Consider the following 12,661-nt stretch of genomic DNA (forward strand, 5'->3'; position numbering starts at 1 on the left):
TATTAATTAATTATTTGTATTTAATAATTAATTAGTATTATTATTATTATTATTATTATTAAATTAAAATAAGTCCCCCACTCTGTGCGCGTTTTCTTCCAACCACAGAAAATAACAAAAATCCTCAGAAACAATCTCAGAGGGGGAGACCGAGACAAGCTGCCGGCTTCCTGTTCCCGTCGAGGTCTCTAGGGAGATATAGTGGCTCTCAGGTAAATTCAGATAAAATCTTTGGTGATTAAAAATCAACCAGCTTGGATTCGATTTGAAGCAACGCTCCATAAGCAGCGGGAGTGTTCTAGAACCCCAGTATTTGCATTCAATTATAACCATTCATCATACTTACATCTGAGAGACAAATATTTATTGTTACTCAATTATAAATTCTGCACTAATATACAATTCCATTTTTCTCGACAATGGGTAACCATTATATTTATCTTTTAACTCTTGTCAAAATGGAGCTCATTCGAGGATGACAGTAATTAAGTATCTCATTAAGTAGGCCACAAACCACAGAGTAGAGTGGTAATAACCAGCATAAATATTTTATGTAGCCAAATACAGAGAGGAATGAGGTATGACCATAGAGCCTCACGAGATGCGGATAATAACACACAGCATTCACAGCTGCAGGAACTTGACGCTCAGCACGTCAGCTGAGGACGAGGAGGAGGAGGAAGATCACTTGACGTCTCTAGTGGACGTGACCATTAGCTAACAACACCCACAACACCACCCACGGCAACTACAACACCCGGGGCAACGCCTCCAGCAGCAGGAGAACCCAGGTTGTGGTGAGAGTTGGGTGTCATGGCCAACCTCTTCGGTTTGATCGTCTCCGGGCGACTGGTGAGTGTTGTGTCCGCCTCTCCTCTACCTCACCTTGCCAGTATCCAGGGCTCCTGGTGGCCTGGTGTCGCCCTCGTCACCAGCACGGTCACTGGTACTTGGTGTGCACCTGTATCCTGGGTGATGACACCACCGTGGTAGCAACAGGTGACTCCAGCAGCAGTGTGAGGACGGGCGGACTAGGCTGGTCCACCTCAAACCAAACCATGAGTTTTACGTCACTGGTGACATATTTAGGTTACAGGCTACGTGGGAAATTACAGAATACCTAGCAAACTAATTCAGGCCAATGGTGCACTGTTACAGGCCCAAAGTTTGTTGCAAAATTTTAATAAAGTATAATGTGTAATGCAACATATCATAATTGGCACTAAGACAGCTCAACAAGTTTGCTATTAGTTGTGACATCACAGATGCCAAATTGATATGACTTGGGCCACATTGGTTCCCTGCTGCACAAGTGTCCTCAGTTCTAACAGCATCTTCCAGCTAGTCATGTTATCTGGCTAAGCTAAATTAGATTTGGCAATATTTGATTTTTGAACCTTCTAAGTACTGTATCAGCTCGCTAATCCGGACTATATGGGAAGAACCCCCAGCCGGATTGTGACGATTTCCGAATTAACGTACTTGTTCACCGCAGAAGTCCAAAAGTAACCATTTCCAACTATTTTTATACTGCAAACAATATAATGTGCATTGCCTTGCCACATATAATTATAAAATATTCAACTAGAAATCTCAACTTGCCTTGTTGTTCGTCTTCTCGATTGATGCTACACATAAAGTTAAGAATTCTTGACAATTTACGTAACCTATTCTAACACTGTAATAACCCTTTACCTACTCTCTTTGCTCTACCTTTTCCCTTCACTCAATACCCCAGCTTAACACTGCCACAGCTCAGCATGACCCCTCACTGAACTGCCACGAATATAAGCTGAATATTAAATGAGGAGGACACAACAAGAATAGGGGTTATTAATTTATAACTAATAATTAAATTCTCATTAAACACTGCCGCCACCTTCCCATTTAACATAAATGAATGTGTCTAAATTATTGTTTCCCCAGGAAGGAAGGGATTCAATAATCATGGACTCAGGGGCAATTAGAATCTTGGTAAATAACTCTTGAGAAGTAATAATTGAGGATCCAAAGGCTTCCAATACCACCCGAGAATATCCCCTATAAAATGACTCGCACAGCATCCAAAAAAAAGGGAACAGGTAACTAAACACAATGAAACTATTTGATGTTTGTTAATGTTAAAACATTAACAGTATTGCGCCCCAGGCATGCGCTCCGCGCGTATGCACGAATTAGGCCTAGCGTTTATGGGCGAGTTCTCGGCGACACTAAATGTGTATACTCGTTTCAGTTTTCTCACCTTAATTCTCGTGCTACATCGCTCGTTTCGGTATCAGTGTGTTTGCAATTAAATTCCCTGCAGGTGTATATGCATATAGTGTCCGAAAGCCCAGCGTGACTTCCTTAGCAAAGCCTAAAGTTACCCGTGTACGAGAACCAATTATCACACCCGCAACCTAGTGTGTATACTTGTTCAGTTTGATAACATCAATACAGTACTGTATATGAAATAAGTTAACAATACTAAATCTAAATTTAGGGCCTTGTTCATAATTACAGTATAGGGTTTTGTAAAAAAAAATAAAGTTGTATAGAGCACATACTTAACATTTACCCATGTATAATTTTTTGTTAAATTCTTATTTACTGTTACAAGTATATTATTGTTATAGGATAAAAAACCCTACTTGCGTATTTGTGAAATTTATGTAAATAGTGTACACCAAGTTTTTTGCACTCTCCTGAGTGCTTTGTCAAGGTCTTGAGTGTGTGATTAGGATGAGACTTATATCTCAACATCTAATCCTATCCTAAGTTTTTATCCTATGTTGTTATGTCTATGAGAAGACATTAAAAGTTTCATTTACAGTGCCTTGAAACACTAAACTTATAAAGCCACTCCTTGCCTTGTGGTTATAGCCTCCCTTACTTACTTGCAAGTGAGAACAACTTGGTTCATATCCCTGGGCAAGGTGGATTGATTTGACACTATTCCTTCACTGTTCATCCCTGTACACCTAACTAATTAGGAACCTGGATGTAAAATTACTAGTGGCTGATAATTTTTCTTATTGTTTTCTTACAGGTGCAGACAAATTTTGAGCAAATAGGAGAGACCCAGTTTCTCACAGTCATACCCCAGGCAGATAACATCAACCATGTTGTAGTCTTCCTCACAGGAACGCAGCCTTTCCCAGATGGCCTCGGAGGATCAGGTCCGCTTACTTTTTTATAAATTCATGTATGGGGAGTGTTCAAATAGTTTCATGAAACACTTCAACTCAAAATAATGGTTTGAATATGGTTTAAATAATGGTTTATATGGTTAAAATAATGGTTTAAGCAGTCTCCGTGGTGTAGTGGTAAGACACTCGCCTGGCGTTCCGCGAGCGCTATGTCATGGGTTCGTATCCTGGCCGGGGAGGATTTACTGGGCGCAATTCCTTAACTGTAGCCTCTGTTTAACGCAACAGTAAAATGTGTACTTGGATGAAAAAACGATTCTTCGCGGCAGGGGATCGTATTCCAGGGACCATAGGATTAAGGACTTGCCCGAAACGCTACGCGTACTAGTGGCTCTACAAGAATGTAACAACTCTTGTATATATCTCAAAAAAAAAAAAAAAAAAAAAAAAAAAATATAAATTAAATATTCCTTTCTGAGCAGTCCACTCGGTTGTTTTCTTAGAAATCTCCCAAGCATGTAACCAGTTAAGTCAGGCCAGGTCGACAATTGCTTCCCAGCACAGGAGGGATCATTTCAAACATCGCTGCCCGATCACAGTGGGGAAAGGGAGAAAGGCGACAAATATATATCAGCCAAGTACTGTACAGTAAACCAATTGTACTTAGAAATACGAGGTGGCATTTTAGGGCAGAGTATTGCTTGGAAGGGTGTAAGCGCAAATATCCTAAATAGGGTTATAAACCCACCAATGATGTAAATGCTAAGACATGGCTTCAGTTTAAAATCTAATTGGAAAAACTCTTTGGGGACAAAGGTGAATACTGTGATGAGTTGGTAACCTTCCAGTCGAGTCAACTACTGACGCTCTGGTGAATGAACCTTCCAGAGGTCATTCAAAGCTGAATATAATACTGTATATTATCCAGGATCTTGCTACCCCACTGTGACCCAGTAGGGACTTTTGAAAAGATCCCAGGGATTCTGGTAAGTAATATTAATATAGCTTGGTTGTTGCTTGGTCATATTCTTTGGACTATTCCCTGAGGGAACAACTAAATGGTACTGTTCAGAAAAATTTGTGCTGGTCATGCAAGCCAACAAATGCTGTACTGTTGATGCAGAAGCAATAATGCCATCTAGTGGAAGAAATAACAAATGAAACCCCAGAACTTTGATTTCAAGAACACAAATTTCTAGTCTAACTCTCAATGGGTAGTTATTGCCAACTCACAATAAAACACAGACCTTGCTCCCTCATGCTATTGCATTATTCAATTTCCTGAAATAATACCGTATAAAGTGTGCACATCATGTCTGATGATCTCATCAAGAGTGTGCAAACTCTTCCCACAGAGATACATTAACATAGTTACCATGCACAATTGCGCAGATGTATATAAAATACATCAGCGCAGTTGCGAAGAACGTGGTGTATGAGGTATTGTCTCGCACTTCATTCAAAGAGGTAATTGATATTTTAAAATAAATCTGGGAACTTTATGAACACCCCTTGTTTATAAAGTATTAATCTATCACTTCCTTTCTAACTAGTCAAAAATATAAAACACTGTACGGTAAATTGATAAGTAGACATGTCTTTTTCAACATACTTAATGACCTTCCTGTTTTCTTTCATACTTATTAACAACTGAAGCTGTTTTAGAGTACAGCATGTGTCATCATGTGCATAGTACTATACACATGACAATTTTCTTTGTGTGGATTATCATTATAATTTTCCACTCATGGGAAGGGATGACAATTGTCTGGAGGGATTAAGAGTTGCTAAAGGTTAAATAATATAAACAATTAAAGAAATTAGCAATATAAAAAACTAAAAGCAAACATCATTAAATATAAAATTCTTTTCAAAAGGAATGTTTTTGTACAAATTATTTGTCCTCAATTTGTGTGAAGGGGGGTTTATGTTCTTGCGTTATCTGTACATTTCAAACTTTTTGCCAATCGGATTTAAAAATACATCTAAAATCTTTACAGAAAATGTGTACAGGTTGAGATTTTTATCTACAAAATGACACCAGTCATGTCTGAAAATGCAATAATAATTAAAGTGTTAACTGAAATATGTAGGTTCCCATATACTGTATTGTATAATAATTGGTGGACTGATAAGGCCAACTTCACCTTTTCCCCTCGTCTCCAGTTATTGTTGTCTGGCAACATACACATACTGTAGTTATATCACCCATTTATTCAGGGATTTCACCAGTAGAATCATATGCAGTATATTATGATCTTTATTACACTGGCCTTTCTTTTTAGGTATCTGTTCTCTAAATTCAAACCATATGCATAGTTAAACAAATAAAAGTATATTTTATGAACATGGAACATAAATGACTTGTTTAAATGGCTGAGAACTGGCAGATTTATCATCTCATTATTTTTGTACACAAACATTTTGTCAATGCCTAAAGAAAAGAAAAATATATTCAAATTGTGTGGGGGAAAAGTTTGCCAAGGTAGAAACAGTACATTAGTGAGACCTATAATGACTTCTCAACAGTGTACTTCAGTTGGCCTGAGCCCACCAAACCACCAACTTGGCATCTCTTGGGCAACATCACAAATGAAAAGCCATCTGCAATATTTAAAATCTCCGGGCTGAAACAGTCGGGCGATGCATACCTGCAAACTGGATTCACCTTTGGTGAACAGAAGATGTCTCATAATGCACAAATTGGATTATCGGTAAGAATTTAGTTTTACCTTTTATGTAAACTTAATTACTAATTTACTTTTCCCTCTTTAGGAGCTCTGTAGTTTCTTTACAGAAGCTCTGTTCTGTAGTTTGGTGCATTTAAGTATTTTTTATATTGCTGGATAAATATTAAATGTATAAATTATTAATAATTATCCTACAAAGTGTAGTTGTGTTGATATAGTGCAGTGAGTTATCATGTGACTATTTGTTTTGTCACTATTTGACCAAAACAGTTCATAGGTAATGGCAGGGCAAGTTGAGGTACTTGGTTAATCAACTCCCTTGGCATTATCTTAAAACTATTTTTGCCTTACTGTATCTTGTTATAAGATGAACATATTTCCAAGTAAAATTGTTAGTTCACATTCTATGTTCATTATCAATATTGCAACAAGAAAAAATTTCATTTCATTATTTACATAACTTTTTGTAAGGTGCCTGAGGGTCACTGGAGAAGTTCAATGCAGTTCAAAAAACTGATGCCTTACAAGGTCTCTTCACAAACTACAGCCATACTGAGCCCCAGTAATGTCACTTGTTTGATCATCAGTGATAAACCTTACCAAGTTAACTATCAACCAAAACAAATACTTTCTTTCAAAGACTACCAGGTAGCAGCGGCAACCATGCTCCAGGTTCCAATCATCCCCACCAACTGCACATTAATTGCCTATGCTTTACATTATTGCCAAGGACTGACATTTACTTTAATTACTTCTGTTGTCCTAAGTTTAGTGGTCCATCAGATACCCATAAGCTTGTTAGCTGTGAGTCAATCACACTAGCTAGGACTGGCTTGTGGATTAGTTAAAAATCTCCTTTTTATATTTTTAAGGTTTGCAACTCTGTTTTCCCTGACCCTAATAGTCCCTTCACATACCCAGTGTTGATTTGTCCAGTAAAATCAACCAGGTACTAGTGGATTATGTACAGCAGTGGACTTCTCTACATAAAAGACAACTCGGTCTTTTACTCGGCCTATTCTCGCGATCGTTCCAATGTCAAGAAACTGTCGTAATAAAGTGCCTTATCCTAACCTACCAAAGGACTCAGAAGCAGAAAACAGGACATTATAAATTTTGCAAACAGTTACCATTTTCTAATAAGACTGTTTTTGGCCTTACCATACCACATTTTGACATATTTTACCTATTAGGACAGGTTACTTTACTAGACAAAGACATCAAGATTTTTATATATTAAGACTTTTAATATTGGCTGATAATGTGCATCTGTGCATTATAGACCAGCTTTAAAACATGCTGGGCAAATTTGGTGCCCTTCTGAATGTGCAGTAGTTAGATCTTGCATGGACGACAGGATGAACACCCTCGTCTCTACCATGGCCTCCATTTAGTTTAGTATGCATCTGCTTGTCATTTTCTAAGCCATTATTTGTTGGCAAAGTGATTTTTTCCTGGATAGGGACCCAGTTACAATTTTATGCAGATAAGGAGGTAGGTTTATTTAGACCGTAGAACTTCACCAAATGTTGTGTAGATATGTGAAGGGAATAGGCTTCATGAACCGGGGGGGCATGTTTGATGTCCAGTAAAAGTCCCCTTGTTTGTGTTAACTACATATAAGATGCAGCCAATATTAAGCTGCATTGCACATATAAAAATATTCAGTAGCCAGTAAGAATTTTGTTACTGCAGTATATTTCAGAGGGAATTTGAGAAAAAAATATTAATTTTGGTAATATTCCTGCAGGTGGAACCTTTATCACAGATCCAGGGTCAAGTACCTAATCCATCAACGGAAGCATCAACTCTGAACTCTTACGTGGAATTCAGTCAAGCCATGTGTGAAAATCTATACAATTATGCCTCCAGCTTTGCTCAGAGTCCATCACAAATTACACCCAACCCATCAGAACAATATCTTCCCCTCTCCACTCTCTCAAAGTGGTACGAAAACTTCAGTCGCAGATTACAACAGAATCCAAATTTCTGGAAGAGATAAACTAATAGAAAAACTTGTTTTATATAGTGTATATTAAATTTTATAATGGAAATAAATTTAATCTTCAAAGAAATTATATAAAATTTGATTACAGTATAGTTATATTAGCAATACTCAAAGAAACCTATGTGGAAATTTATGTATAAGAATTGCATATAATTTTCACAGTATTAGGCTACTGTACTGTATTGTATTTTTTTTTTATCATAATTGCCCCACTATGTATTATACAATTTGCAGCTGAGCTAGGGTGTGCATTATATCCTATAGGAATAATTATAAAGTTTAAAATGTCAGACTGCAACTTCCTCTCAAGGAACAATATATTATAATGTAAGAATTAAAATGGTATTAGAATCATTTTGGTGATCATTCTTGTTCACATTTCACCATTGTGTGTACATCAAAGATTCGTAACAAAAATCTATTAAAATTTTATTAAAAATCTGTTTGCCTGGTATTTAGACCTACTGTATTATGATTATGTAGTTATTGAGGTGTGTGTGTAATTGTTTGCCATCTTTTCCCCATCGAGGGACAAGCAGAAGCTCTCGTTCATCACATTTATGTGGATGTATTAGCTCTATTGTGATGTGCCTGGACGTTATAAACATTTGATAAAAGGCAGCATATCCATACAGCCTCGGAGAAATTCAAATAATTTATTGGCAAATTCTTATGATTTTGTTCTCCGAGCTGCTAACTGAAGATAATGTACAGTATTACAATTGGTTTTCATAGTAATAAAATATTTAACTAAATGGCTTTGAATATTTCTGAATTATATAGTTATTTTTTGTGTTCTGTACTTCAAGCTATGAGTTTAGGTATAAAGCTCATTGGCTTTAAATGCATAAGGCATACTTTGATGTCCTAAAAATATGTAAGGTTTAAGGAATTCAGCCTTAAAAATTGGCAAAAAATACATCAATAATAACTACTTTAGAATATTGTTTCTTAATTTTTTTATTAAAAAACAAAATCCCTCTCTATGTGAAATAAAACAGAAAGGCCTTTCTGCGATGCAAGGCAGAATGTAACCTTTATTTTAATATGTTTGTCCAATAATTGTCATGTGCATAGGGTGTATGTATGATTAATGTGTCAATTTACTTTTAAAAAGTAATTGCCTGATTGTTACTTGATATTACAGTGTGCATGTTATATTTTTTTTATTTTTTTACTTCATCGTAGATAATTGTGCTTGCTGATGCCATAGGTTTAATAAAGTATAAGTTGTTGAAACTAATACTTGTGCAATGTGTCAACAGGACTTGGTGTATCCAGAAGTTACAGTGTCTTGGCTTGAATGATTTCCACATTAGAAGCCAATTTTGGATTTTTTGTTTTTTGTTTTGTACTTCTATGGTGTCATTTCTCACTAGTGATACTACAATATTTTGACCTCTGCTTCAAATTTGACAAATAAACCTATTGGCCATTTAATAAATTACATTATCTTGCATCCTTGTCTAAAATTGTAGTTATTTAAAATCCTGGTCTTATTAGTTGTAATCAATTAGGTAAGTTATTTAGATTTATGTAGTACAGCACTTTTTAGCTAATCAGGCAGAAATTACTAGACGTATTAACAAGCTATCTAACTTTGTATACACTCTAGAGTGACATGACAACTCATAGTACCCTTATTTCTGCAGTTGTACCAGATTACTGTAATATATTAATAAAGAATTCAATTTGAACCAATTAATGTGGTTTCAGGAAATATTTTAAAAGATGCTTTAAAGAACACAATACAAATTTTTTTTTTGATAATAGTTCAGTGGACAGATGAGGTTTGTAGCTGTGCTTCATAAGCTTGTGGAATGATCTACAAGAACATAAATGAATGCCTCACCTAGTTTAGCACACTTTTTTTTTTTTTTTTATATATGACCTTAAATGTGCATGACATGAGGATCTGCCTAGGGTAATTATTATTTAAAGGTGCAAAGCCATTGGCTGTGCAGCAGCATTTTAGTCTGATAAAATCAAGATCCAAATACGAAAACAAAAGATAATCCACCACAAATAACATTGGTCCATTTTACTTGGGTGACATTGTTCTACAACTAAATTACTCAAAATCCATATTAAAATGTAGCATTAGCATAGTGGGATGTTTGTATATGAAACAGGATTGGAAGGCATGATTTTTGCCTACATACCTATAATATATATCTGTGTAATTTATTACAGTGAATGGTATCGCAGGTCTTATAACTTGATTCAAATTACAAGTGCATACATTATATTCAAAATGTTTAACAATTTTAGAAAATTTATCCAAGTTCACAGTTATACTTGTTAAAATGTTTTTATATTGTATTTTGGTTTACAATACATAAAATTTAAAATAATTTTTTGCTTAATCAAAGTAGGGATTTACAATTTGCATTTTTCTTGCATATTACAACATACTAGTACTAATGCTTTGAACAATAATGACAACTACCATGGCTTTATTAACTATCTTAAGTTCTATTGATTTCCCTTCTCCACGAGTAGTCATTCATCTATCATTCTGGAAAATGTTCAGAATGTTGAAACATTTTCCCTAGTTTTATTGCTTGGTTCACATTTTTTTAAATTCATCCATTGTATTCGTACTCATTTTATTGTATTTTTATGGAAGATGAGCTGCAATCTAAATTTCTTTTCATCCGTGGCTGTCTACTTGTGATTCTTCGTTTCTAGCTAAATTTACATTTATGTAATCAGTTGGCAAGCTTATTTATTTAATGCTTAGGGAAGTTATTAAGATACCACATTTAAATTAGCTTTTGCTTTTATATAAAAAAAATTTAATTAGAGTATTACAAATATCTATGGAATATTTATAGTGAAATGACTGTAAATGCAGTTATTTCACTAAAAATTTCTGCAAATGCAAATATAAAAAATGGCAATTACCAAGAGAAATCACTAGGCTAGTATGGTTAACGGTATAGCACTTCAATGTGCAACTTGGTCAGAAGTGTTTCAATACTATTTAAGATGCTGATACAAGAGCAGGACATTAAGTTATATAAAAGTAGTCAACTTTACCAAGCAGAGTATCTAGTTCCATCTGTTGTAAAGGAATGTTAGGAAAATTTCCTGTCTTGAAAATTTGGCCCTTAGTATTAAAGACTAAATGGGGCAAGACCGTTTGAATTCTAAGGGCAGGAGCCTGTTAATGGTTCCTAATCTATTATCTATTGTAGTCAACCACGTATCATGATAGAGTACAGTATCTGGTAATGTTTTAAATAAAATGTTCTGTAGTATAGTGATGGGACATAAATGACTGGCCTGTCTCACTGGTTCGTCTTGAGGTATACCTTCATAACTGAAGACCCAGCAAGGCTCCATTGTCATGTGTTTACGGAATAAGCAATACTGTATAACTAATGCTGAATTTCCAGGACTATGGAATTAGAAGGATTAGAGTATTTATGGCCATTGCATCAATTAAGTCAACAATAACCACAAATGACTGCTAGTTAAAAACCAGCAGTCATTTGTCAAATTTTCGTAGTAAAAAAATAGTTTTTTTCTGCATTAGACACATCAGGATGGAGGTGATGTATAATTGTAAAACTATCGTTATTCACAACAAAATATTAACAAAAATTAACTTCAATGATTCTAGACTTGTCTGTAAAAACTGCAGCAAATACAAAAGGACATGAAAATGCTCAGGAAAATGTAATTTTAACATACAGGAAGAGGCAAAGGCCTTCAAGGGATGATTTGAGGGTTTTACACTGACACACTTCATGGCAACATAGCAGTAAGAAAGCTACTTTAGTATTGAAGGGTTACAAAACAGTATGAAGGGACTGCAGAATGTGGGAATTTATCAAAATATAGTATAATAATAACAAATTAGAAAATTTATTTATACAGTACTTTATTCAGTATAAATAAATTGGGCTGCTGCTGAGTTCTTGCTAAAATAATCTAAGACTAGTGACGTCATTTATCCTGTAGATGAAATACCAGTTTCAGCATGAACGTGGTACCTAATAACATTCCTTGCTTAGATGTAAGCCAGTATGATATAAAGCATCAAGATGGCAAAGTGTCATGGGTGAAGCTGACAAGTACTGTACAGTATGTAGAGGCAGCCATAATTTTAAGATAAAAGTAATTTAAAAAATGCTTGACTATATGCTCCTGCAAATAATGAGAGAATGCTTTGAGCAAATTAATAGCTTTGGTGCTTTCAAGGTGTTGTAATTGACGAGACAAGTGATTTATAAATAAAAATAAATATAAAATATATATATACAGTACACACACACACAGTGGAACCTCGGTTTTCGAATTTTTCGCTTCTCGAGCTCAATTACTTCAAAAAATTTATACTCTGTATTCGAAGTTTGCTTCGGTGCTCGAGTTTGTTGATACACGTATGGACCGACCAAACACATGGCATGCTTCAGTTTACCAGGGTCTTCCGCCTAGTGACAACTGCGCTTGAATTCACTGTGAAGAGTTTTGTTTTTGTGATTTTGGGGGGTTTCTGAACATAAAAGTGCTTATTATATATCTTTCCATGGGTTCCAAGAAAGTCAGTGGTAAAGTTTAACCTAAGAAAATAGTTGTGAGGAAGACAATAGAGAAAAAACAGATCATTCATAGACACAACGTGAGCATAGCGAGTCTCGCTACACACAAGTTTTAAAACGTAGGGAAAAACAAGTGTCTGTAGACAGATTCTTAGACAAGCAAGCAGTGAGCCACAATCTGGTCCTAGTGGTACGCCTGCAAAACTAGAGAGAGTACTGCAGAAGTATCATCACTGCTGTTATAATGGATGGGAACTCCCCCTTTCAAACACTAACACCTCCTCT

At 35.5% G+C, this 12,661-nt stretch overlaps 1 protein-coding gene across 1 annotated transcript; it reads left to right on the forward strand.

Annotated features, from left to right (window-relative positions):
* The first annotated feature begins 630 nt into the window (after positions 1 to 630).
* Positions 631 to 9,270, forward strand: LOC123773145 (protein OPI10 homolog). Its single transcript, XM_045766654.2, has 4 exons — positions 631 to 852; positions 3,029 to 3,158; positions 5,658 to 5,842; positions 7,569 to 9,270. The coding sequence occupies exons 1-4, from the start codon at positions 814 to 816 to the stop codon at positions 7,818 to 7,820; spliced, it is 606 nt and encodes a 201-aa protein (XP_045622610.1). The 5' UTR covers positions 631 to 813; the 3' UTR covers positions 7,821 to 9,270.
* The last annotated feature ends 3,391 nt before the right edge of the window (positions 9,271 to 12,661 follow it).

This window comes from Procambarus clarkii, chromosome 81 (genome assembly GCF_040958095.1).
Source record: "Procambarus clarkii isolate CNS0578487 chromosome 81, FALCON_Pclarkii_2.0, whole genome shotgun sequence".
Classification (NCBI taxonomy): Eukaryota; Metazoa; Arthropoda; class Malacostraca; order Decapoda; family Cambaridae; genus Procambarus; species Procambarus clarkii.

Coding starts and splice junctions, on each gene's coding strand:
- LOC123773145 (XM_045766654.2), top strand. CDS start 814: ATGGCCAACCTCTTCGGTTTGATCGTCTCCGGGCGACTG. Junction 3,159..5,657: donor AGATGGCCTCGGAGGATCAG/GTCCGCTTACTT, acceptor ACTTCTCAACAG/TGTACTTCAGTTGGCCTGAG. Junction 5,843..7,568: donor ATGCACAAATTGGATTATCG/GTAAGAATTTAG, acceptor ATATTCCTGCAG/GTGGAACCTTTATCACAGAT.